At 31.0% G+C, this 27,351-nt stretch overlaps 4 protein-coding genes across 4 annotated transcripts in view; 3 read left to right on the top strand and 1 right to left on the bottom strand.

Moving 5' to 3' along the window:
- Nucleotides 1-6,865, top strand: part of LOC130894059 (pyrokinin-1 receptor-like) — a 71,105-nt gene extending 64,240 nt beyond the window's left edge. The window contains exons 5-7 of the mRNA XM_057800604.1: nucleotides 1,955-2,166; nucleotides 2,223-2,553; nucleotides 4,154-6,865. Coding sequence (XP_057656587.1) covers nucleotides 1,955-2,166; nucleotides 2,223-2,553; nucleotides 4,154-4,425 — 815 coding nt within the window. The 3' untranslated portion in view covers nucleotides 4,426-6,865. The remainder of the gene's footprint in view (nucleotides 1-1,954; nucleotides 2,167-2,222; nucleotides 2,554-4,153) is intronic.
- Nucleotides 6,866-7,366: 501 nt separating this feature from the next.
- Nucleotides 7,367-15,672, top strand: LOC130894129 (uncharacterized). The gene is made up of 6 exons (XM_057800726.1): nucleotides 7,367-7,665; nucleotides 7,730-8,020; nucleotides 8,160-8,340; nucleotides 9,583-9,808; nucleotides 9,865-10,371; nucleotides 11,788-15,672. The coding sequence occupies exons 1-6, from the start codon at nucleotides 7,573-7,575 to the stop codon at nucleotides 11,840-11,842; spliced, it is 1,353 nt and encodes a 450-aa protein (XP_057656709.1). The 5' UTR covers nucleotides 7,367-7,572; the 3' UTR covers nucleotides 11,843-15,672.
- Nucleotides 15,673-17,284: 1,612 nt separating this feature from the next.
- Nucleotides 17,285-22,082, top strand: LOC130893891 (protein Aster-C-like). The gene is made up of 6 exons (XM_057800330.1): nucleotides 17,285-17,383; nucleotides 18,951-19,138; nucleotides 19,852-20,055; nucleotides 20,845-20,944; nucleotides 21,540-21,787; nucleotides 21,958-22,082. Exons 2-6 carry the CDS (start codon nucleotides 18,968-18,970, stop codon nucleotides 22,042-22,044), a joined length of 810 nt encoding a protein of 269 aa, XP_057656313.1. The 5' UTR covers nucleotides 17,285-17,383; nucleotides 18,951-18,967; the 3' UTR covers nucleotides 22,045-22,082.
- A 1,464-nt stretch (nucleotides 22,083-23,546) lies between these two features.
- LOC130894000 (dynein axonemal heavy chain 8) overlaps nucleotides 23,547-27,351 on the bottom strand; it is a 73,038-nt gene continuing 69,233 nt past the window's right edge. Inside the window, exons 64-68 of the mRNA XM_057800479.1 lie at nucleotides 26,223-26,364; nucleotides 25,971-26,160; nucleotides 25,788-25,909; nucleotides 24,105-24,266; nucleotides 23,547-23,737 (exon numbers count right to left, since the gene is read on the bottom strand). Coding sequence (XP_057656462.1) covers nucleotides 23,612-23,737; nucleotides 24,105-24,266; nucleotides 25,788-25,909; nucleotides 25,971-26,160; nucleotides 26,223-26,364 — 742 coding nt within the window. The 3' untranslated portion in view covers nucleotides 23,547-23,611. The remainder of the gene's footprint in view (nucleotides 23,738-24,104; nucleotides 24,267-25,787; nucleotides 25,910-25,970; nucleotides 26,161-26,222; nucleotides 26,365-27,351) is intronic.

The raw sequence follows: 27,351 nt of genomic DNA, 5'->3' as shown, positions 1-27,351 counted from the left end.
TTTACTATACGAGGAACAGACATATATCACTTTATCCAATCTTGGTAAATGTCAAAAAAAATTCGATCTAAGAACGGTTATTGAAAGCGATATTTTCGCGCAATTTCCTGCTGTGCACATGTAATAATACTTGTTGTCATACAGAAGTATCGAAAGAAACGTCCCTTGGAACACAAAACAGAATCGTTCGTATAGCTGTAACCACAGAACATAACCTTGGTATGTTCGGTGGCAGTAACTACACTGATGGAACACGTAATCTATATGGCGCAGAATCATCAGTATACCAAAAACGTTTCTTCAATGGAACGGATGGTAAACACTGTTATTGTCACCATCATTAATAATAACTAATAATTTAGTCCAGCTTTTTGTGACAACTACATATTCATTTGTGAAAGTTTCATCATTCAAAGAGCTCTGCAAAGTTCGAAATAAATGGTAATCAGATGGTGCTAGATCATGGTTGTATGGCGGTTGTACCATCACTCTCCATCCAAGCTGCAATAGTTTCCCACGAGTTGTCAAAGATGTGTGAGGCATTGCATTATCACGGTGGGTCACAAAACCTTTCCGATTTGACAATTCTGGTCGTTTTTCTTTGATTGTTTTATCCAGTTTCATTAATTGTTGACCTTGTACATCAGAATTGATCGTTTGGTTCTTTGGAAACAGCTCAAAAAACACAACATCTCTGTAATCTCACCAAACTGAAAGCACGAGCTTTTTTTGTTGTTCTTTAGCTTTCGATGTGGTTTGTGCTAGTTCATCTTGTTAGCTCCATGATCGTTTTCGAATTATGTTACTGTACAGGACCCATTTTTCATCACTAGTGATGATTCTTTTTAAGAAAAGGTCAGTTTCATTTCGTTCAAGGTGCATATCGTAAATTTTGATTCTTTGTATTAAATGAGTTTCTTTTAATACGTGAGGTACCCAAATATCAAGCTTCTTAACTAGCTCAAAACATTTTAAGTGTTTTTCAATTGTTGTATACGATACATGTAGCCTCCTCGCAACCTTTCGAACAGTTAGATGACGATCTTCTTCAATTATTACTTTAATTTGGTCATCATCATCTTTGAGGAAAAAAATCTCCAGAACGGAATTTTTGATAACAATTTTGACACGTAGGTTCTGTTAAGCAATCAGCATCATAAACTTCACATATTTTTTTGTGATCCGCGGCAGCTTTCTTTCCTTTCTGATTGTTCTAGCAGCCCCTACAGTTTTTCTTCAGTCCAAACACATCTATCCTACATACTGCTAAAATACCTGTGCCAATGCCTCCAAATCGATCAGAAACTAGGCTTCTTCACGTCAAACAAGATAAGGTATCTGAAGATAGTAACCCAAACTATGAAACTTTAACTTTAAAACAATCGCATTCATTGACACAAAGTGATTTAAATGATTAAATCTATCTACAAAACAGGTTTTTTTTTGAGTTTTAGAGGTTCAAATTAAACAACTGGAATTCACTTTCCCAATTTCTTTGCGCGAGATGAATTTCAGGCATTTAAAGAAAATAAGGAATAAGGAAAAGAAGTGCATGAAGATTTTTGCAACCGTACTCAATTTACTTTATGAGGCTAATATCTCATGGGCTGCGCTACGTGTGTCGTTGTACATTAACACGTAAATTATTCCGCTTCAACAGCAATGTTTCATCTGGGTTCTAATGGCATAAGAGGCCATAAATTTATCGATATAACAATCAACAATGTTGCTGGATTTCCTACTCCAATTGCGTCTTAGTTTTAAACCAGCTACTCTTGGAATAACTGCAATAGTGACAGATGACTGTCGGTGATCTGTATACTGCCTGAGAGATTATTCGTTTGGAACGTGCGGAAGCGATTAGAACCATTTTATAACATCAATTATTTTATCAAAATTCTAAAAACTATCCCATTAACTTCTGTTATTATGAATCTAATTTTTATTTGCGCAGTTGCTGTGGTTGCTGCTTTCTTCATATGTTGGGCGCCATTCCACGCCCAACGTTTGTTAGCAATTTATGGAGCTGGTGCAAGATCTTCGGAAGACGTAGTAACAACTTTCCAAGTTTTAACGTACATCAGTGGTATTTTTTATTACTTATCAACAACAATCAATCCGTTACTTTACCACATTATGTCCAACAAATTTCGAATGGCTTTCAAGGTTAGTGCTTTAGGAATTTTTCGACGTGTGTCGAAATAAAAAGTTTTATATTACAGAGAACGTATCAACAAATTTTCCAAAAAAGCGAAAGCGAAAAAATACCAGGATGTAAAGGATATTCGACGTTATCTATTCCTCCTCTTTCGAATAGCGATTCTTGTAGTGGGTCTCTACGTTTTCTTGAAGATTCGTTGGCGGGGCGTTTATGCGACCACAATCTACGCCCATTGGTTATTTCGTATAAAAAACATCATAAAATACCGAAAAATCATAGCATCGAGTTATTTAATACAATCACGAATGAATCATCGATGGTGGAGAGACGACTATCGGAATTTTCTCAAATTTTATTAAGAGAACAACAAGAACAATTACATAACGAAAAAGGTATGCATTATTATCACTATTACTCTAAATACTTCTTAACGTACTATATTATTATCAAAATAATACGCCAAGCTACCCTCTATCGTGGTATTTAATAAATGAAAGTATCTACTGACCTCGAAATAATATTCACAACTAAATCGATTAATAAATAAAACAGTATGCATTTTAATGTCCCTTTACATCGTTTTCTCCGTAATTTTTCTCCCTTGGAGTTACTTAGAAAGACTTCATTAGAAGCAGTACATTTTGGTACAATACAACATTTATAACGGATCTTTGTAGACCCAGGTTTCGACATCTTGACCTAAAATACGACTAATAAGACACGACGCGATAGAATGGTGAAACAAAACAAAGTATTAAGGATGCTGCTGTAGCTTGACGTGCGAAACTTAATCGGCGCTGGTGACGTAAGCAAGCGATTGACGCGTTGCAAGAAGAAAAGAGAGCGGAGTAAAAATATTCCACTTTAGGAAATTTCAATCAGCGCTATCACTTATATGTTTAACATCAACGTATTTAGCAAAATTCTTTTGATAAAAATGTCGATACACTGGGTGAATAAGTTACAAAATCCAAAATAACGACGATGTTCCCAGAAATACCTGTCTTGACCTAGACATGGCGGTAGTTACTTGAAAATATAATATAATCTATACAGTATATATTTCTTGTAGTTAGTCTTGTGAAAAAGACAATCGATTTCATGTTGTAACGTTCTATTATTGATAGAAGAAGGTAGCATGTAGAAAATATGTGTTTGATATATCGTAGAGATGAGTCACATGATGGATGACCCCCACCGGTTTTACTATAGATGTTATTCTTCATCGCGCCTCCCTGAGGCTCAGGATCAAAAAGAACCTCGCGATGCAAAGATTATAAAGTTGTTTTCTAGAAAAAAGTAAAAAAAAACTGTCAGAAATGCACACAATACAAAACCATAACAACTAATTTCTTTAAACCTATTTTCTAAAATAACATATCGAGCTCACTACCCAAGATTAATATTACGAGCCCACTTATTTAGCCCTACTCACCCCTAGATCCACCACTATGAATATGAATAAAAAGTTATCTAGCTTTCAATGCGTTAACGGGTGCAAAAACTTTTCGAATTTTATATTTACTTTCCAAATTATTCCAATAGCAACTGCCAGTAATATTTTCAGTAATTTATAGATAAACGACTGTTTAAAATCTATTTTACTAGAGTTAGAATATTAACTTCTTCAGTTAAAGTGAATTTAATAACAATTATCACGTTTTTTTTTTTCAATTATGTTCATAAAGTAATATAACCTATTATTTTAATTTCTGTTAAGTTCACAAACCTAAAATTGTTACAACCTGTATTTAATTATTACAGGAAGTATTAAAAAGAAAAACTTTTAATTATCTAGATCAACTTTTCAGCGTTTACAACTTCACTTCCATATTTATTTTAAGTTCTATCACATTAATACACACACAGGAAAATCTGGCAACAATGTGATCAGATGAGAATGTGTATAACCATGTAAAGAAAATAAAATTGGTATATAAATATTTACTTATACTTATTTTTGTATATTAACAAATTTTTTCTCTTCGCTAGTTACGAATATCAAAAACTCTTTCTCTAGTCCTACCATCTTGAGCAAATTCATCACGAAAACAACTGCTAAAGAAAATAACGTTTCAGAAAATACGGTTACAAACGATGAAAATTCCGTTAAATCGATTTCAAGCTGCCCTAATGCAAGACAATCGCCCAAAAACTGTCGTTCCAATGAAGCTGAAAATTTAACGCCTACACATCATTGTCCGAGTAGTACAATAACGGCTTTTATTAAAAATAGGAATAAACAGCGTAAAATGTCGGTGTAAAAAAACTGGCTTTGTATTTATCATTGATATAATTGTACATTTTATTTTTGATAAAACGTACAAATAAATTTGTATAGCTTGATTAAAATAATATTCATATCTTCAGAATTGTACATCCCTGAGAAGGATTACAGTTGCCCGCATAGTAAAGGATGCTAATAAAAATAAATACAAAGAAAAATAATAATAAAGTCGCAGCGACAAAAAGCACGTTTCTTTTTAATGCTTGTCGGTGTGCTCTTTACCAATTTTTAAGTCTTAAATGTTCAGAAATGTCTAAATTATTAGTAACATTACAAAATAGTATCAAAGAATAATACATTTTTTATTAAATCCTTTATGCTTTATAATAAAAAACTAAAATGTCATTTTTGTCTAATATCATGTGAAACGTTTAAGTTAGTCCGCCTCTGCTTTTTGTTTACATTACCAAAGATGCTAAGTGATTAAAATTTATTGTTTAAATTAAAATCCCCCTAAATTGCTATAATTTACACAAAAATATGTAATACCTACCTCCAAACTTTTTATTAACCCTGTATTTGTCTTGTACAATAATAAGATGAAATAGTCGTGTTAAGAATTATAGGCTCAAATGATTTAACTATAAATAAAAGTAATTTTTATTCCTAAATTCAAAATAATATGTGCACAACAAAAGATAAAAATTGTTATTTTTTTAAGTTCATTTAAGTGAAGATAAAACTGATTTTCTTCTTTCAAGTACCTTATATTTAGAGAAACAATATTAAGTTGGCATCACCGCTCTCTCAATTTTTTATGCTTATCGTAACACTACTATCCTGGCAACCCAGCATACGCATTCCGTTTGAATTACATATAAAAGAATTGAAATTTTGTTAGTATTATTCAATACCAAAATAAAAAACTGATTGGATGTTGTTTATAAATTAGTTACAGTTACTTAATTACCGTTTTTCGGCTCATATTTTTCAATGATTTCACTGTTTGAATTGTTGTAAGAATTGTGGCCTACGCATAAGGAGCAGTTTAGACATTTGATTAATAAGTGTAGTTTGAGACAACTATCATTCCATAGAACGATAAATTGAACGTAGCTATATACAGTGTGATCCGTTATCCACACCTCACCGTTGTTTGCTTAAAGAAACTTTTTGTGTACTTACTCCTTAATAATTAATATGTTTTCGAAAGATAATTTTCACTAGAAATTTTCTAGCATAAGGAGGAGGTACATGAATTATTAATTCTCAGCTTTTGGTATTCTTCTATAAGTGAAGAGTGAATTATAATAAGCGCTGTTCATGAAAGTAGTCGAGAGTAGTAACAAAAACACAGGATGTTGAATCATAATTTTATTTTTTTCCATCATCTCATGAATTATACCACATGTAGTTGTACGAAATTGAATCTCGTACTCTGAAATTGGAGAGGTTAAGCAAAGTCCGGAGAGAACGTTGCCAAATCGCTTTTTCAGTCTCATTCTTTTTCTTGCGCAACTCGTTCACAAATTTACATTTTCAATACTGCTCTTTTCTATTGACCAATATTATCATAAGGTACGAGCACAGTGGTTTAGCTTTTTAATTTTGTTGCTATTATCATAAGGTACCAGCACAGTGGTTCTGTTTTTTGAAGACTGACATTTTCTCCGATATTTCATGAATTTGTTGTGCCTCTTTTGATGTGTGACAACATAGTACATTGTGCCTCAATGCTGTGTATTAGATACAGGGGCGGATCTATATACTTAAGGGCCTCTTGTACATCAACCGAAGGCCCCGTCACAACAAAACGTCGTTTACCTATATTAAAAGAAGTAGACAATATTGTTAAAGTAAATTAAAACCTGGAATGCCGACTGATAATGAAAGAAATAATCACAAAATAACAATTAATAAAAATATTTAATCATACAGACAGCTTCAGTCAAAGTGAAATGTCAATTTATTTACGAGAGATGAATCTTTTGAAGTCCTAATTATAAACAGTGTGATTAAGAATAAAACGTTGCATCACTTGCTTATTTTATATTGAATACATAAAATGCTGTCTAAAACACAATACTTAATTAATCTTGATTGTTGATGTTTTCAAATTTTATTAAATATGCTTAGGTGTAGTGTTTTAAACTGTCCATCGATATATTACGGCAAAGTGTTTTTCAAAACTTTTATATACGTTAATGATATCAAAATTTTTAAATTCCTAAATTTAAAGAAGTTACCAAAAACCTTTCAACGGAAATAGACTAATATTTCTCGCAAGAACTTCTGTAAGGTATCACGATGGACAAGTTCTGAATGATATTAAAGACTTAACAATTCCAAAGATAGTCAATTTGATTTTTTTTTGAAATTATTATGTCAAATAACGATTATTTGTTGTGGTTTTCTTTTTGTGATTATTGATATTGTTGAATACTTTGTATTTTTTTAAATAAAAATTGTTGATGGTTCATATGTTTTTATTTACCCTCCCTTTGTCCTTAGATAATAAAAGTTTTTTACACATTTGTTCATTTTTATTATAAATCAGTTTGAACTGATAATAAAAGAAGTGTGAAACAGCTGTTGAAAATGGCTACTTGTCACTCAGTAGACCCCATTACAGTGAAGTACTAAAAAATTTTTACGAGTACGATTGCTTAATCAAATAATCAGTTCTCTTTTAGTCATATATTAGTGATGAATTGTACCTTCAATATGTTTCGAAAAGAAATTTCGTCTTTCTGCTTCAATAGGCTTCACCTAAAGTTCCAATTTAATTTCCATCCAGTAATCTTAATGTAAAATTTATTCTTCTTCGATAATGAATTTAAAAAAAATCTAGAATAGTACTTTAGCTTTTTTAATTTGTTGCTATTTTTTAACAATATATTTTTAAAAATATTTTGATACTACACTAAATCTTATAACTATTTCACACCTTTTGGAAGAGAAGAGATGCCAAACCAACTGTCAGATAATATAACCCCAATTCCTAAAAATTTGACATTTATAAGCGTCTTAAATATCGGTTTATCGAATTTATTATCTGGAAGAAATTAAAAACAATTTTCAGAAAATAATAATATATTCTATAATGTTTTGATTCAATATTTAATTAGAGTAAAAACCGACAGTAATACTAACAATAATTATACTATAAAACTTATCCGGAAAAATGTTGTGTAGGTTATGTTTGTTGGGTGATAATAATTACCAAAAGTTAGAAGGTGCTATATGTGATATGCTAAGGGCTGTATTGCGGAAAAAAGTAAGATACAGAATTTAATAAATAATAACTCATTTTATATTACATAAATGTATTTTATTTGTAGTACAAACAAATAGGTGACTCCGTTATTTGTAATGGATGTGTAAAGAAATTGAAAGATGCATTTGATTTTAAGACTACTACTGTTCGGGCACAAAAAATAGTGTCACTATATGGTGGTTCTGATACAAAAGTTGTTTACATTCGTGATAATAAACTTTGTATCACTTCCAAAAATGATAACACTATTAAATTATGTAAAACCTGTTTGACACTTATCGAACATAATTTATGTGTAAATTTAATAGGAACTTATGAGATTATTGATATCTTGAAAATATATATTCCAGAAGTGGTAAGTTCTACTGTTTAATCTGATATTCACATTTTTATAAACATATTTGATTTTATATTTGAAGTTTTTTATTTGTAATCTTATTTCCCTGTTATTTTGTGAAATAGGTGTTTGTTTTAAAGTTTCTATGATATTTTAGATTATACATGAAAGAGAACCATCATTATTGTGCTATAAATGCCTAGATAGATTTAGGATATTTTCCGAAATTATCAATATGGTAAATAATACAGAAAACATGATAACAACTTACTGTAATGAAAAAGGTATAAACAATACTGAACAACTTACTTTGGATTATTTAGTTGCAGCAATAAATAGTGAGTAAAACTAACAATTTTAATTTCTATAAACGTTTTTCTTCAATTTCTTTTATTTTGGTAAAATAAGTGTTTGTTCTTATATTATGTATTCATCCTAGATCTAAATTATGACTCTCTTCCATGGTGATACACTCCTTTTTTACCATAGGTTAGTCCAATTGTCTTTTGTACACAGTTATGGGGATTATATTATCTAGTAAAAAATCCACAGATGTTTTTATCATTTGTAATGACAATTATTCAGTTTTCAATTAGTTTGTTGTTTATTTGTAGGTTTGTTTATCTCCTATATAGTCTAATATTGCCTATCTAATTACACTTCAAAAACTTTTATAATTATATCCATACTTTTTATAAATTTCATCTTTTAACTCAATTGGTCCATCCCCTTAATGAAATTACCAAAAAATAAAGCAAAAACACATGAAATAAAATCAAAGTTGTAGAATTTAAGCCTCAATTTATGAATTTAATATTGAAAATAATGAAAAATTGGTATTTTTATATGCAGTATATCTGGTAACTATCAGAGAACATTGTATTTTTGAATAAAAAATCTCTGAAAACTGTTACAATTGATGTCATGTGAGATGATCACACATTTATATATCTAATATGGGGTATGCTCAAAAATATGGTGAATTATTTTATTAAAAAAAAAAAGTAAAAATATTAGAAAATTTAAAAGTTCTGCCCTTGGCTAGCAATGCACTATTCCAATGTTGAATCCAAGACTAGAAGCATTTGGGAAAAGCCAGAACTCATGTGGTGATAAATCTAGTGAATCAGGCAGATGGGGACAAATAGGAAATTTTTGGTACTCTAAACTTTTTAAATTGAAAGCAATTTGTGGTATTGCATCACAATGTGATGAATAAGAGAGCTGTTGGCCCATTTGTCAAGTCTGTTTCTTTGCATATCTTATCTCAAATGTCCTAATACTCCCTTGTGATGTAAAATTTGCAGTTATTCCCTTTGGAATAAACTCTGATCAGAAAAAAAATAACCATAACTTTGATTTTCGATTTTGAATCATGGACCTTCCAAGGATGAGGTAAATCAAAAGTTTTTCATTGATAATTATTAATTTTTGATATTGATCATTATTGATTATTTGGCAGCAGCTGGTTAAAATTCTGGATGCCAAATAAGCATACAGTGTATTTGAATGTTCAATGTATAGTATCTGTTAAATGGAAATTTCTGGATAAAATTTTTTTTATCCTGATCGATTTCCAGATGCAAAAGTATCTAATGATGCTAATAATATGAAGTTGTTGGATGGAGATCATTTTTTCGATTTAGAAAACGAATTACTTTTAACTGATATCAACTCGGGTATAATGGAAGATTCAAAAAAAAGAATAATAAAAAAAATTATAGAGGAAGATGTTGATCTGTTTTACAAAGAAAAACCACATTTCGATCTTGACGAACAATTTTCCAATGAAAACGAAATAGACAAGTAAGTTCAATATTCAAATCATCATATTAATTTCATATTTATCCTAAATATTTTAGTAACCAAAGAAACATTTTTTTCAATATTCAAAGCCCTTTGCTTACCGACCTCGACGATGATACCCAATATAAAAATAATGTTAGATCAGTGGAAAGTGCGTCTTTAAGACACTCGTTTGAGACTGAGGAGTCTTCTCTATCCCCGGGAGCTTTGAGCGATAGAAATTTTTACGAATGTGAAGAAGGACAGGATGATTTGAAAAAAGAAGAGAGGGAGACAACAAGTCCTAATCCCTTCATATTTTTCAACGATTTTGCACAAAATTCAACTACATGTACTTGCAAAGACGCATCGACTGCTCAGAAAAAAGCGAAACGGAAATTATGCGACAAATGTAAATGGAAAAAAGTTCTTGGATTTAACAGTGAAATATCAAGTACGAATAGAGATAGTATGGATGATGAAGATGATGATCTGAATATGAAAAAATCTAAAAGAGATGGAAAAAAGAAATGTAGAAAAGCTTATGGAATCGAATTCAAGGAGTTATGGTGTACGCAGTGCAGGTAAGTTACTTAAAATTTAATGAAAATGGTTTTTATTACCACCAAAAGGATTGAAAAAGAGTATTTATTGTTTTTTTGCTTTCTCTGTAATTTTTTCAACATATTAGTTCTGTATGCAAAAAAATGTGATTAGAAATAGAAATCATCCCTTTCAAAATACAATTTCGAAAATCACAGTTGATTTTTTCATTTATTCATAAAAGTCAACGAGAGGGAAATCTTATACCAATAATTTTGAGATGAAGCTTTTTGTTCCTTTCTTTCCAGTATTACGCATCATTTGGTATTTGATCAGAAAAATTTGACTAGAAATAGAAATCACTCCAAAAAACATTTTCTTCAGTATATTTAATTTGTTCTGGAAGTTGTTTTGGTTCTCCAGCTACTCTGCACCTGTACCTAAAAATATATTTGTTCATAAGTGCACCTCATAGTCCTGCATCCAAAATACATTGACACCTCCCTAAGGAGACTATTCTTCTGGTGGTTTTTGTTCCATTTTCCAAGGTGCACTACTCCTTCAAGGTATCTAACCCTTTTACGGAAATGGGTAGGATATTCATCCTCTAAAGATGGTTACTAACAGAGCAGTAATCTATTAGGAGATCAATCACCATTTTATTGTCGTTCCTGTACATTTTGAGAGTTCCCCCGACTTCTTAGATGATATGGTTATGAATCTTTTAGATTGTCTCAGATTTGGGGTATTTAGCCATCTGTTCAGTTTATAGTTGATGTTACAAATCATGAGGCCCCAGTAGGGCTCTGTCCCTTTTTTCAAAGCTTATTCATTCTAAATTCTTATATCGTTTTGTCTTTCTTACTTGTTTTTGACATAGCTCTTTTATTCAATTGTCTATTCAAAATTTTTATTTTTTATTTATGTTTTGTATATTTTATGTTCCCAAAATTATTATATATTGCAGATTCTTGCTATGGGTTCTTGAGTATCCTTCCAGACGCTATTTTCACTCTAAGGACACCGTCTAGTCCTGTAGCTTTGTTATATGAGTCATGGGTCAATGTGAAGGTGAGATTGTAGCTGGTCTCGAAAAAATGCTGTCATCAACATTGTTAATATAGATTCGTTGATGATATTGAAGGAAGTAATACAGTACCTTTATATTGGTCCATGGTTCGTGTAATCGAGCTTCATCAAGGACTAAACAGTGTTGTTAGAGTGGTATCAGTGAAAACAGCATCTGAAGGGATACTTAATAGATCCATAGCAAGAATCTGCATTGCCCATTGAACTAAACTCACGTTTGGTTATGAAATCACAAAAATTATAGTCTTATCCACGTTTCGATGATAAAGTTTTCTTCTTCAGAAACAGTTGATCTTTTGAAGATAATATTTTTGTGTGATTGATGGTAATAAACAATGTGATTAATTTGGTCTGATGATTCGTTTTAGGTGGAAGAAGGCTTGTACACGTTTTGGTAATACAAAGGCTGTGAATAGACGATAAGAGCTACAAGAAGAATCTTCTTAAAGAGATTTATTACCTGTGATTTTTGTGAGAAGAAAAAACAGTTTTTGTACTAACTCAAATTTTATAATTTTCTATTTTAATTTGGAAAACAGGGTTTAGCCGTTTATATCTATATATAAAAAAAGTACAATTTTTATATTAATCCGGTAAGTAATGTTGATCTTACCCATAGATCCGTTCAATTGATGTTGGTATAAAGACAAGTTGAAAATATCAATTTATTGCGAAAAATGTTTTGTCAATTGTATTTAATTTTATTATTGTCTTTTTTTTGACTAATTTCACCTATACTTTTGTAAAAACAGTATAAACACTCTGGTAAGTCATTAACTTCTTACAATTTTCCATTTGCACTAAATCTTGTGATGATTGTTAACTGAAAACTTTTTTAATTTTGAATTTTCGTTTCTTTAAGTGCCAAAAATGCTTAAAATCACTTTTTAATTGTCTTTAGAAATACTTTAACTTCTGTTTTATTAATATTTATCGAATAGAGACAATTTAGTTTATGTCTTTGGCAACAGATTCCTCATTGATATTTTTTTTAAAATTAAATTCGGTTCACATTATTTTGTTATATATTATATATAAGATATTATAATTTTTTAATTGGGAACTAATTCTAATCAAGTATTGGAATGTGTCCTACGATAACATTAAAAATATTACGAAATTGTTTTGAAATTGTCTTACTCCGAAGTAAATAATTGGCAGCTTTTCTATTTAAAATTTTCATGAAAATCTTGAACGTTTTTTGAAATCATTTAGGAAAATATTTACGAAAAAAAAACTGAAAACAAATAGAAGGTGATATCGATGTAGTGTATAGATTTTAAAATTTCGATGCTATACATTTCAAAAAAATTAACACTCTGTAGATATCTGTCTATCAGAAATTTTGTATATTTGATGTAGGATCTCAATAGGAGGTAGATCAGATCTATAAATTAGATAATGAAGCGTAGTTTGATCAAAGTTGCATTTATTTGTAAAAATTTTCAAGTTGAAGTTTTATTTTTGCTAATCTAAACATTTGTAAGTTTCTGATGGTATTAGATCAGAAAAATGTCCAGCAATACTACATTTTAAGAAATTTTGACTATTTTTTTTTCGATTTTCTAAATAAATTAAAGTTACTACAAGCTAAAACTGCTATAGAAATATGATGATGAAGCTTAGTTGTTGGACAATACTGCATCTTGAAAAATTTTGACTTTTTTTGTTTTTCGAAATATATTAAAGTCACTAGAAGATAGATCAGGTGTAAAGAATAGATGTTGAAGTGTGATTCGTTTGATTCTGCATTTATTTGTAATAATTTTTAAGTTAAAGTGTCATTTTTGCCAATCTAAACATCATTTGTAAGTTTCTGATAGTATTAGATCAAAAAAAGACCAACAATACTACATTTTCAAAAGTTTTGACCATTTTTTTATTTTTCAAATGAATTGAATTTATTAGAAGGTAGATCTGGTGTAAAAATTAAATGGTGAAGCGTAATTGTCTAGCAATACTGCATTTTAAGAAATTTATACCATTTTTTCTGTTTTCGAATAGACACTAGAAGATAGATATGAGGTGTGATTCTGCATTTATTTGTAATAATTTTCAAGTTAAAGTTTTATTTTTACTTATCCAAACATCATTTGTAAGCTCCTAATGGTATTAGGACAAAAAATGCCCAGTTTAAGAAATTTTGGACTATTTTTTTGGTTTTCGAAATAGATTGAAGTGACTTTTAATAATTTGATATCATTTCTATAACCATTTTGTAGTTTTAAATAAAAAAAGTATTATTAGCAAAAGAAATCTACCTGCAATATAAACAAAATTGACCATTTTATTTCAAAATAAATATAAGTCTCTAAAGGGTAGATGGGATGTATCAAATAAACGAGGAAGCGAAATTTACTTAATTTTGCATTTGTTTTTGATAATAGCTCATTTGTAAGCATTTAATAATACTAGACCTAACCAATGTCACCAAAACATTTTTAGCAATACTGCATTTTATTTTAAATGTTTATTTCGAAATACATAAAAATCCCTTAATTGAATGAGACAGTATTTTAAAACGTAGTTACCCCAATTTTTTCATGACTTACGAGGTATAGCCTTGTTTTCAATTGCTTTGAAAATACTAAGAATATATTTGGGGTGATATAGTGAATTTTCAATTACCATAAACCTCATATAGATTTATCAAGTTATATTTGGAAGCATTTAAAAAGCAGTTAGTTGAATCATCCCTATTTTCAACCATAGATTATATAAATTCAAATATAATTAAAAAATAATTCCTTCTACCATACCATAAGATGTATTTCAACGAAAACCGTCCAACTTTCCTTTTCGAAAAGTGTAGCTGGATTAAATCTGGTAACTTAGCTGGTTCATAATGTTACTGATTTACCATAAGAGAATGAATAAAACGAACCTCAGTAGATATACAATTGTATGAATTAAAAAATATTTTCCTATATGTTGTGATAAATGTATAAATTATGTCCCGATCAAAACGATTTATTGTACCCTGTGATCCTATATCGGTTATTGTTTGTAAATATGACGTTTTAAAAACTTTATTGTAGACTAGGTAAACGTATACTGATAACTGAGAAATATATTTTCAAAAAAAAATTTGGTAGCTGTAAATATGTTTCTAACGATTTTTTGGGAATAGAAAATCATTTGTATAGAGCGTGACAAATTTAATTCCCATATGAATAATTTATTCATTTTTTTTTAGATTCCTCCTCTCACTACTATACTCTATTATCAATTTCTTTGTCTCCCATTTCCTCCAAAATTGTTTTTTATCGTCTCCTTCGATTTTTCTTATCTCAAAACTTCTAACCGTTGGTTTGTGACTTGTTTGACTAGATCAGACCATCTCATAGGTGATCGACCTCTACATCTTTTTCTCCTGTACTTTTACAATCACTATAATCCTGTCTATATTGCCATCTTGTCTTCTAGGGACGTGTTAAAAAAATTGCAACACTTTGTTCTTCTTATACTCAAATCTTTCATTGTGGACTGATTAGTTTTCATCCAAGTCCAGGGAATTCTGAATATCCACCCGTAGCACCACATTTCGAATGAATAAATATATTTGTGCTTGTCAGCTCTAAGTGTCATGATTATGAACTGTATGAGAAGATTGAGAACGTTCGGTCCAGAGGTATTTAGTTATGAGCTCTTTCTTATTCCACGCTATATTTCTTAAGAAATATAATCTTTTGCCATTTTTCTCCATGCTTATCAACTTTTCTTCTCAATACATTTGTTTTATTTTCTCTGTATACTTTGTATGTTGTTTGTGAGAGACCAAAGCGATTATCATCCAATTTATTTATGTGAGAGGTAGGAGAAGAACAACAAAGCCCTGGAATAGTAATTAGAAAAAGACCGAAAGTATTTTGTAAGATTTACGGAGATGAAAGGCTAGTGAGTGAGAAAAATACACCAAACTGGAAAGGCTTGGTATATAGCACCGTGTTTACTCCAGCATTTGTAAGTTTGGTTTAGAAAGGTTAGGACCCATATAAGACTGAAGATCCGTGAGTATGAAGACGTGATAAATTATAATTTTGGTTTTTCTTGTTAAAACTTTGTCTCGCCCTATATAATTAAGGTAGTTCGTATGATAAAGGAAAGAATATATTTTTTAAAATGCTTTTTTGTATATTAAGCGTGTACTTTTTATTTTTTATTGGAGATATTTAGGGAAATGATTTTGACTGGTATCAATACTGTTCATTTTTGTACTTTTCAATAAAATCTATATTTTGAAACTTGTTTTTTATTAATGAGTTTTTTTTATTTGTTCAACTATTAATCCCCATATATAATATTTACATTACTATATAATCTGTTGGTTAATAATAATAAATTTTTATCGATCCGGCAATAACGCTGTCGGAATATTTAAATTTACTCCCATTGAAACCGAATTTAAAAAAAAAGTGTAGTGACTCTCATTCCTGCCTTTGAAGGGTTGTAAAAACTTTCTTCTATGGGGTTCAACTCTCAAATGTATCCATCAAAAGTGAGAAATAACTTTCTACTCGCAATCAACTTGGAAACGTGATTTATTAGTTGAAAATTAATGAATATCCCAAATATGCTGGAAGTTTATTGTGAAACTACTCAAGTAGTACTAGTACGTACACTTTTTAGACCCTTACTTACTCGTATTCCTCATACTCCCGCCCTGCCAAAACTGGATACATAACAACGTATTTGTTAATTTCTCACAATTTGTAATTTTGACACTTACATAGTAACAATTGCAGCCAATAAAATTTAGATAACTAAAGTATAACTGAAATCATCACTCGTACATAAGGGAAAAATATATACCCAAAGTTAGTAGCACCGCGACATCGGTGTTGTCAGATTTATTGTTGTTAAAATCAGGCAATTGTTTATAATTTCTCCTTATGTGCATAAATCAGTGATTAATTACTGTACTAGATATGCCTTGTTTAATTTATAATAGTCTAAATGAAACAAATTTAAATTATATAAGGTTTACAACTTTTTTAAAATAACAATACGCAGCACATACAATGCAAAAGTATTATGTTTTGCCTAACTAGTCGGCTTAGCGTTGCCTTAATAGTAGATGTATTTAGTTATATTTTAGAAGTCATCGACATCACAAAAGCCGTTTATGCCGAATACACTTTGCAGCCGAGACCTTTCTAATAATAAAAAAGAAGAGTAACAATATTTTCAATTTTCTTAATTTCTTGGAAATAAATAATATTCATTCTTTAACATACTTTTATTTAAACAATCAAACTTTATACACATATAATATTTTGTACATGTTAAAATAAGCTTTTAGAAAGCTCTAGTGAAATCGAAGGTTAAACTTAGAAACGTTAGGTTAAAATATGTTTTCAAATAGAAATTTTCGCATTAATCTCCGTATATCTTATAGATAGTTGAAAGTAGTACCTTAAGAAAAACAATAACGTCGATAATAATCCATAAACATTCTGAAAAAAGATAACGACGTTCTTTTACTGCATTGAAAAAAATAAACATGACCTCAATTATAAAGGGTCGTCTAAAAAGGGAATATACTTAATGTTGGAAATATCTCAGGGACATAATATCAAGTTAATACTCGTTTAATTAAATATCAATGGTTTTAAAATATAATTTACTTACTTTGATATAAAAGCTCATTATTCATTTATACAAATGGTTTCTGTATTTGAGTTGCTTTAGATTTATGGATTGATATTAATATATTTTAAATTGGATTTTGAGAGTTTCAAGAGATTTTCACCTCCCTTGTTCATATTATCAAACAATTGTATAGGTATTTCTATTTAGACACCAGTTGTAAATATATCTATTTATAGAAAGATAAAAGCTTATCAAAGTATATTTATCAATACTTGAGAAGATACACGCTGTTCAATTTTTTTGTACAATATATTTATCAATAATGCTTGAAAAAAATAAGAGAGAAACAAAACGGGAGTGATGATTTTCGAAGTAAGTATTTTCATTAATATTTATCAAATTTAGTTCAAGTTTTCTCAAATTGGAATGAATTGGATATATGTATAATGCAAAACAAATTTTAAATCTTACAGGATGTTTCAATGTTGTGAACGAAAGTCTTCTATTTAGATTAAATTCTAAATTCAAAAACTTATTTTAGCCACAATTTATATACAGGGGGTCCCGCATAAGAATGAACACAGGGGAGTCCAAAATATGACGATTGGGGACAATTTACTTCCATATCAAGTTGCACACCTGAAAAATTAAAGGGGACAAAATTTCGAAAAAAATTCATTTCTTTGCAGCTTAAAAATATCAAATTATGAACACTGTACGAGATTGTTGAAAGTCTGGGGAGTTAATTAGGGGTGACCTAACGTTTTTTGAAAGACTGGGAGAAACGTCCTGTTAAATCCAGACAGTAAAACCCACCAGAATGGTTGTATACTTACATTTCTTAATCTCCTCAACCCTCTAACAGACGCATTATGATTCGTAACCTGGACATAATTCATCTGAGAGATCAAGTACATTTATTATTATCTTATCTGAAAGAGAAAGTGTGTAAATTCGACTTAGAAGTCATAAAAATGTACATGATTAATTTAAAGTTCCAAAATCTGGTAGACCAGGACTAAGCGACGATGAAAAGTTAAATATTCTGCTGTAATTAGAAGACGCAACTACAACAGAAATTGGCTAACAACAAAATGTTAGTCAGTCGTTTGTAGTAAATTTTTTAAAGAAAGAACAACTACACCCACACATAGTTCAACTTATTCGCGAAATTTTAGAAAAGAAATAGTATTTTTAGACGAGTCAACCTTTTGTTCGGTACAGTAATCGATACAATTCTAGCTACTGGACTTGGAAAAAGCCCCATGTTTAGATAGGAATCGTTAGGGAAAGATGTATTGGTCCTTATTTCTTTAGTTTGACGAGCGATATTTACGGCATTGCCAGATCTACATAATGGGAAAAATTTTATCTATTTATCTACAAATGATTGGATTTCTGGTATAATATTATCAAATCAAGTACTTATTACAAGAAATTTGATTCTCTAATAATTAATAACTAGACGAATTGCCGATCACACTTAGTATCTCAGCCAGGTAAAATAATTCGAAAATACCTTGAATTCAGTAGACTTTCCATCTCTAGCTGAAGGCCCTGTTCTCTGTTGTGAAACTTAGTCTAAGGTAAAAATCTCATCCAGTGTTCTAAATTTGGTATTTTTAAGTAAAAGAGTTGCGAATAAATTTATAATTTATGTAATTTTTAGCTCTAATTTTATGTCCTATAATTTATCAGGTGGATTATCATATTTTGGGCTTCCCTATACACCTCTGTTTTGAATCAGTTCTTATGTACCCTGTATAATACGTCCATTTAAAACGAACTGTTTGCGATAAACTTGTCCATGAAACTTTAATTAATATTGTAGACCGGTTTTTTTAAGTACATTTGCGTCTATAGTGCAAGTTATATTTCATATATTATAAGCGAAAAAAATCTAAAAAAACTATTTCTAAAAGTTGCGTATATTTTACAGATTTGATTTGTATCGAAATGGAATTAAGAAAAACGCAATATTTAAGACATTTCCCAAATATTGAAAATGAGCAAATATTAAAAAGGTACACGTGTGCTTTAGTGAGCGATTTTTTACGTCACGGGCAACTGTGTGTTACCGAAAATTATCTAGCATTCCACTCTAATATATTTGGTTACGTTACCAAGGTAAGAATAACAAAATGCATAATTGGTGGCGTCTAGAATCAATAAAAGAGGGGTTATTATAATTTAAAAAAATTGGTAATTATCTAGATTAAGTTACACCCCTCCGATTTCGTTAAAATTTTAATATGTTATAAAGAAAATTATGCCGAAAAATCTGATTTATATATGTAGGGCGCGGAAATCATCCCTTCGCATAGTTTTTCAACTTTGAAGTTCCAGAAAAAGAAAAATAATTTATACATCATAGTTTAGCTTCGCATGTCTAATCTAATCTAACCTAACCCAACCTAACCTAACCTAACCGCTAATTTTAACTGAGAATATTGATTCATTATCAATCAATAAACAGCAATACACAAAAATTCATAGAATTTTATCTTTTTCGTGGTCAAACACGAATAAAAAATACAAATATTGATAGATTTACAAACGATAGTCGTATGTAAACAAACTACATTAAATTGTCTGCAAATTTCATGATACATGACGTCATCATTAGGTAATAAAGACATGCGAAGCCAAACTATGATGTATAAATTATTTTTCTTTTTCTGGAACTTCAAAGTTGAAAAACTATGTGAAGGGATGATTTCCACGCCCTACATATATAGATCAAATTTTATGGCATACTTTTCTCTATAACATATTAATTTTTAACGAAATCGGAGTGGTGTAACTTAATCTAGATAATTACCAAAAATTTATGTCTGTAGCTCTTGATTCCGTTATGTGGTATAGAAGCTATTACAAAGGAAAAAACGGCTAAGATAATTCCAAATGCTATAGGGATAACCACTCCGGAAGGAAAATATATTTTTTCAAGTCTTATATCAAGAGATAAAACATTTAATTATATGACAAAAGTTTGGACGCAGGTTAAAAGTGAAGTTTCTAATATCGATTTTTCGTGTTCAGGTGTAAGTAATTAATCTTTTTTATATATATTTTACTGTGTTAACTTATTCAACAATATCTACACTTCTAAACCAATTTGAATCCTAAATTTATTCCTGGATTTGAAGGACCAGCCTAACAAATTAATCCTGACATAATATCACTTCAGCGACAACAATGAACCATTTTTATACATAAATGACAGGGACATTAAGTCTAGGAAGTTGGTAATACCTCATAATGTTGTTTAGGTTAGGTTCATGTTTTGTCAGACTCAGACGTAAGTTGCGGCATTTAACTTTTCTATGTATAGTATTCAGGTATTTATGAAGATAACAAATAAAAAACTAGGCGTAAGTACGATTAAAACTTAATAAGTAGAGAAATTACATCTAGAAAGTTGATAACGCATCGCGATGTTGTCAAATCAACTTTATCAAAATACTTGCCATTGTTTACATTTATTTATCGTTATTCTTCTCGTTAAATCGTTCTAGTTTTATTTGATGGTTTCTTATTATTTTTTTTTTAAATTTATGAAAAACAATAATATTAATTATGAAATAGATATTTTTTTTTACTATTCATTAGATCTGTCGCTACCGTGAGCATTAAAATTATGTTAAGTAATGAAAACAACAGCTGTCATGCACAAAGCTTTTAAAATTTAAGCGATGGACAAAAAAAGAACATAACAACGCTGCAATATTAACTCTATGAATCAAATTTTAGTACCGAAATTGTAAAGAGAATTATTATTTCATTTAATTCGAGATATATAAATTTATTAACAAATTTCATTTGTTAACCAGTCAGGTTCAACTGTTTATACATCTGAAGAAGAAGAAGAAGAAGAAGAAGTGAAAAAAGAAGAAGTTAATGATTATACTTCTTCCAGAAATATAAAAGAAAGTGAGTATTATTAATTTATATAGTCATTAACTTTATTTAAACGAATATATATTAAATTTGAAATAGCTAACTAAATTCTTCAACTAAATCGCGTCCTAGGATCACTGCAGCCGAAAATAAAAAATCTCTAAGTCGGCGGTAATGTTTTATAATTGTTTTATTGTTGGTTTCGATTTCAAGCAGCCAGTTCAAGCTGGTGCATTGTCTTGATAAAACAATTTCTTTTTAGTCAAACGCGGTTGGGCTAACTTATTTCAAATAAAACTAAACGATAACCAAATTTTTCCATGCTTACAAATCAACGTTCACTATTGATGGCTGCCAAACAAACACCAAACAACGTAGCGTCTTTAAACCTGCGTACTTTCTAATACAGAGATAACTGTCCTCCTTAAGCGAGCAACAAATCGACCCAGAATCATAAAATAAATAAAAAATAAAACGTATTTTCTGCAATAAAACACAAAGTTATAGTAGTTAGATAGTTAGACAACACAAACCGAGGATGTTAAAGCGAATGAATTGTTCCTAGCCCATATTAAAGCCCCAGCCCACATTTAGTTACTCTCCTTTATTAATAACGAATATTTTGTAGTTTCGTTACAAGATTCGCTCAACTTTCAATGGAAACATTCAAAAATCTACCACTTCATATATTATACGGCAATAATCCTCATTGTTTGCCTTTTTATATCATCCGGAATATTGTTACAACGAATATTTAAGATACATAGTAAATATTCAAAAGGCGTTGTAATGGAGAAGGTGGTAAAAACAGGGCAGCAGAAATCATTTGGTTCCATAAGCGGTTTCTTAGATGATAAGTTATCTCTAGTTTCTACAGTAAGTATATAATTTAATGTATCTAAATCTAAATCTTGATTTTAGGTCTCTTCTGTTTTAAAATTATTTTTTTTTTTTTTGATAATTTTTAAAAGAAAGATAAATTTTGACGTTTCCACTTTTCTTCAAGTCTTTATCAAAATATATTTTGAATCAAAAGTTATTTTCAGGTGCGGGAATCCTTGGAGACATTTTATACTTTATTAGACAAGAAACAAGACGTCTATACCAAATATTTTACGCACCAAAAAGTGTAATCCTTTCTTTTTAATAAATGAATATGTCTAAATGAAAATTTATAATTTTTGAAGTAATACTGAAAGCTTATTAGGACCTATAGCTTAATGACGAATCTGGATATATCTACATTTGGAGGCTGATCTAGGTAGAACACTGAAAGGTTCGTCAATTGAATTCATATCCATTCCAATACTTTCAGAAAAAAAAATAGGAAAATAATTCTATGGTCATTATTTTGAATATGAGAAGCTAGCAAAAGTGAAAATATTCTTTTGTAGTTAGCAGCAACGATTTCCTAGAATATTTCGCTCTTATACTGAATCCGAAGGTGTTTTAGACCCTTGAAGGCAACAAATTATGACAGTTTTAGGATTATATGTTTGGCATAAACAATATACAAAATCAAATCTTGAAAATTTAGAACGAAAAGTGCAAGGGCAATAAACTTTCCGCCTCATTCATAAATTCAGTTAAAAAAGCTGAATCGAAACTTAATGAATCCAATAATCGATTCTACGACCTCGAAAATGCGAAAATTATCCCACACGCATACCAAAAAACCGACGCCATCTTGTCTGCAGATGGAAACATCTTTGCCTTATTTGGAGTCGATTCTTCCCTTTCAGTCCATTGTTTTGTTTTTTTGGTTCGGGTGTGAAGTGATGGACCCACGTTTTATCTATGGTTATGAAAAGACGCAAAACTTCGGTTGAATTTCTATGAAAAATCGCCAAACCGATGGAAACATCTTCGCGAGGCTATTTTTGAACCAGTGTCAGCGAACGCGTCACCCATTTTGGCTCACAGCTTTCTCATGTCCAAATTTTCAGTTGATATGCGATGTACCGCGCTTTTTGGAATGCCTGCTAGCTCGACGATTATCCAGTACCGCTTTATAGATTTTCTTCAGCATTTCTGGAGTCGTTACCTCATTTGGTCGACCACTGGGATGCTGGTCTTCCCAGGTCATACAGCCTCCTTTAAACTCTGCCACCCAATATTTTACTGTTTATAACAAAAGCGCGGTCTCGCCCAAAGTAGAATCTAGTTCAACTTTCATATTGGTTGGGCTAATGTCTTTCAAATAAAATTATTGAATAAAATAACGATGTTTGCAAATTCACTGAAAATATGGCGTCCTCAAAGTTAAAACATTTGTTGTATAGATTGTGTAGTGGTATTTTTCAAGCAGCTACCGCCATCTCTAGGTCAGGTCAGGTACTTCTGGAACCATTTTTGTAATTGCAGTAAGACATGCAGATAGATTAACGTGTATCCGGGAGGAATTCTCAGAAAATTAATGAGTTCGAAACGGAATTCGATAATTTGTATATTTTGAATTGTTCTGACTAAATAAAAAAATTTATAAGAATATTGTATAGAGGCCAGTAGAGCAGAACATAGATTGGCACGTGGTAATTTCAGAAGAACGTCAAAGTAATAGGTTATCATACTTTTTTTGAGGTTATGTGAATAATAAAGCAAACTATACGCGTAAATTTTTGAAAAAAAAGTGATATTGTGTAATTATAAAGTTTATTTTTATAATAAAATACATCGATAATTAAATATACATTTTCAAAATTATTGAATGTCGCAAAGCAATGCAGCTCCTCTTAGACACCAATGTTCGGGAGGTTTAGCCGTGTTCAAATATAAAATTGTGATGTAATTCAATCCAGTTCTTCTCGATTTCTTATAAACAGGACACTACAACATTTTTTTTTTGTTTATTATTTTATGTAAAATACAAACGACTAAAGACAGAAACCATTTAAAAAAATTAACTGATGGCAACTGAGGTATTTGAAGCTAGTTTTTTTTCTCACTTTTTGTTGTGCAAAGTTGATTTTTTTCTAAAAATAGGCTTTAAGTTATGAATATGAAACGAATGGAGAGTCATTTTAGTTCAATCTGGTGCTTCAAACTACAACTAGAATCGCGAATATAAATTAGTGAATAGTGCAGTTAAGTTAAGTAGTGTAAATATATTAAGAATTACTAAATGTGTGTTTGGATCTATCCTACTTGACAGAATATATTTTATTTCATTTCACATGAAATTCAAGTATCTTACCACGTAGAGAGTAGTTGTTTTAATTTCTACGTTGTATAAAGCGTATATATGTACTACTGGTATCATCGTGTACAAAACTTTATTTATCGATTCGGCAAGACGGGAATGTTTCCTATCCCAACCGGCCCCGTCCAAAAACAACCCATATACATAAACTCCTTCCTAAAAAATCGAAAATCCTGTTAATATTATCCAAATTTTCTCATATCTCCACTACTATAATTATGAATAACTCATGGCTACTTTTGACAGTTCCCCTGTAACATTAATGTAGCGATTAATCCCTCGATTTTGTTGAAATTTGTGCCAAAGCTTGTTTTTGATTAAAGACGATAATCCCTAAAAGGATTTTTATCCATATCACTGAAAATATTGATTTTTCACGTAAACCCATTATTTTGACAGTTATGACCCAAAATATATCGGCAGGGATCAAATTGACTGACCCAATATTCTGCAGAAACTCCTCCGGATTGAGTTTGAATAGCGTCAAACACTGCTATGACGTGGTCAAACACAAAACTACAATTCCAAAAGAACTCTACAACTTTGTAGTTGTAGTATTTACCGAACTGTCCATGTATAACAAGTTGATCTATTTTCAATAATAATGAGCATGTAAGAGAACATATTTACAAATTTTTAACGATGTAACAACAATAGATAAATTTTCCTATTACGAGGGTGGTTCATATATAAACTGAAATTTTGCTATAAAAAAAATTAGTAAGTTACTGGGGTGAAATTTTTTACAGTTTTCTGTCACACTTTTGCCATCTCGACGAAAACTTTCGGATGTTTTTTCGTAAAAATCTCTCGGCTTGACACCTTACCAAATAGTCGCATGGCTACAAATCGGGACTATAAGGAGGATGGTTCGAGTGTTTTACCACCTAATTTCCATCATAAGCGGTCTGACATAGTCTTGTCTTTTTTATCTGTAGACAACGTTCTGTGGCACCGCGCGTGTGGCAGATTTGCCACCACTTTTCGGCCTTTTCGGAAATCAAAACGCTATTTATACTCTTGAGTCTTGAAGAGGCACTCTCCTTTGAATTGCTCTAGTAATTTATGAAAACTTTTCGGCGATTTTACACACACAAAAACGATGCGTTACCTAACAGACACTGGTACACCCGTAAATCAAATAAAGTTTGTTGTACTTCGAACTAAGAAATTTAATAATTGATGCGGCATACTTCGTTTTCGCTTCACAACGTTGCCGCATTGCCAAGACAGAATTCACGAAACATGTCAAATTATTAAGCGACATTTCCAGTGTGAGTTTAAATTATGAAATCATATAAACGCAATTATTCACTTGAATTCCAGTGGAATGCCGCTCTACTTTGCTGAAATGTAGTAAGAATGATCTTATTTCGAAGTGGAGGAAAACTCTGTACCATCATACACTGCCAGAAGTCTGCAGCTTGCTTGACGTCCACTGTGAGTCTGTATTATTCCGCGGAAACCACCCTCAGGCATTACTTCGCGAGACAAACATTAGCTAATTTGCTTTCGCTTCTTGCTCACTTTGTGACAAGCCTATTAACAACTCGTAGTGCGATCTAGTAGCCTTCCATATCACCAGATTTATCTCCAAATGAAGTTTTCGGGTTATGTCCATAGTTCCTAATAGCATCGCAGCTACAATGTGTTTTAAATCATTTAAAAGTCAATTACCGGTGGTCCAGCTGTCACTTCTTCACGAATAAGTTTCGTAACTTCGTTAAATAGTTTGACGTTGTCTAAAGCCCAGCCTTTATGCGCTCTGGCGACTTCCTGTTTCATCGCCGTCAAAAAACCTAAAATTAATTTCGTTTTATATGATTTCTTTCCAGTTTTGTTTTAAACAATTAAAGTTACCTTGTGGATTAAAGAAGCCCGCCATCCAAAAACTGGTAGGTCTTCCTGTGAAACACCAAGTTCTAAATTGGTTATCCCTTTCGATCAATTCCGTAAACCAGAAACCCAAAGTACTGGCGATCCACGATGGTCGTAACCAAATGTTAGGAACTTTAGCGTCGTAAATCATATCGAGCGCGTCTCCGAGCGCCTAAAATATTCAATTTCCGGAATAATTTCATCAACAACAATTTTATCGTGAAAATTATTTACCTCACTCATAATTATTGTACCTTCGATAGCTAAAAGTAAATCTCGTAATGTAGCTCTTACTATTGAGATAACTTTTTGCATTCTATCTATTTCTTGTCTCAAAAAGATGTTGAGAGGATTCAAATGACCCATTATTCTCAATCTGGAATATAAAATATAAAATCAAATGGATATCTTTCCCCCAAATCGAATTTCAGGTGAATGTATAGATTTTCCTGCCAGTGGTACTCAGTTCCAGAATCATTAGAAATACAGTTCACCATCTCTAGTCCGTCATTTTTGTAAATTCGACCACGGGCGATTAGAGAAACAGGTCTGTAACTTCTCGCCATTCACGAGCCGCATCTCATTGCTCAGACTATCCCTAATATATTTAAAGCAATCAAAGTCGCTGAATATACCCTAGCTAATGGTTGGAAAGCTCTGAAAGTAATCATCAACTGGTTCAAAACGACAGACCCTCACAACCATTCAATACTAAAAGGACTAAAATTGTAATTTTTATGAGTCATTTTGGACTGCAAATTCCTGGAACTTCTATCTGGAAAGGAGGTGCAGTAGTCTAACTAAAACCATGTGGCTATTACGGTGAGCCATTGGAAGCAGGCTAGTCTTCCATTTCTCTACTCTTTCGTCTGTCAAAATATCAAGACCTGAAGGTGAAAAAAGAGACATGGCTCCAGTCGTGCGGCTGTAGACAAGCCAAATCCTTTCTAAGTGGGACAAACCCCAATGGAAGAGCTTTCTTTAAAAGCTAGCGACGCCCAAAGGATTCTCCAGTTCTGGAATATAGGCTAGGGCGACCAATGGGACTGCAAATCTTGCAATTAGCACTGACAAGGTCTTCAATCATAAGTAGAATCAAAACTCGAGAGTCACAAGTTTTGGCAGGTTATACTGAATAGTGACTATATAGCAGATGAATGAAGCAATGTTTCCACAAACTATACAAGTGGATATCCATACCAGTGAAATTGGAGAACTGCGGGTTGCCAAGCCAAAGCGATAATGACTGAAACCAATAAGTAACTTAGTAACGACTAAATTATTGCCTCTGTTTTGGAAAATAATAGTGATGATACTGTGGATTAAGGCAAGATGATGAAGAATTTCACACATATTTGACACC

This window comes from Diorhabda carinulata, chromosome 5 (assembly GCF_026250575.1).
Source record: "Diorhabda carinulata isolate Delta chromosome 5, icDioCari1.1, whole genome shotgun sequence".
Taxonomy (NCBI): Eukaryota; Metazoa; Arthropoda; class Insecta; order Coleoptera; family Chrysomelidae; genus Diorhabda; species Diorhabda carinulata.
The sequence above is the reverse complement of the archived record's forward strand: the minus strand, read 5'-3'. Positions and strand labels throughout refer to the sequence as shown.

Coding starts and splice junctions, on each gene's coding strand:
- LOC130894129 (XM_057800726.1), top strand. CDS start 7,573: ATGTTGTGTAGGTTATGTTTGTTGGGTGATAATAATTACCAAAAGTTA. Junction 8,341..9,582: donor TTTAGTTGCAGCAATAAATA/GTGAGTAAAACT, acceptor ATCGATTTCCAG/ATGCAAAAGTATCTAATGAT. Junction 10,372..11,787: donor TTATGGTGTACGCAGTGCAG/GTAAGTTACTTA, acceptor GATTCGTTTTAG/GTGGAAGAAGGCTTGTACAC.
- LOC130893891 (XM_057800330.1), top strand. CDS start 18,968: ATGGAATTAAGAAAAACGCAATATTTAAGACATTTCCCAAATATTGAA. Junction 20,056..20,844: donor TCGATTTTTCGTGTTCAGGT/GTAAGTAATTAA, acceptor TTTGTTAACCAG/TCAGGTTCAACTGTTTATAC. Junction 20,945..21,539: donor TTCCAGAAATATAAAAGAAA/GTGAGTATTATT, acceptor AATATTTTGTAG/TTTCGTTACAAGATTCGCTC.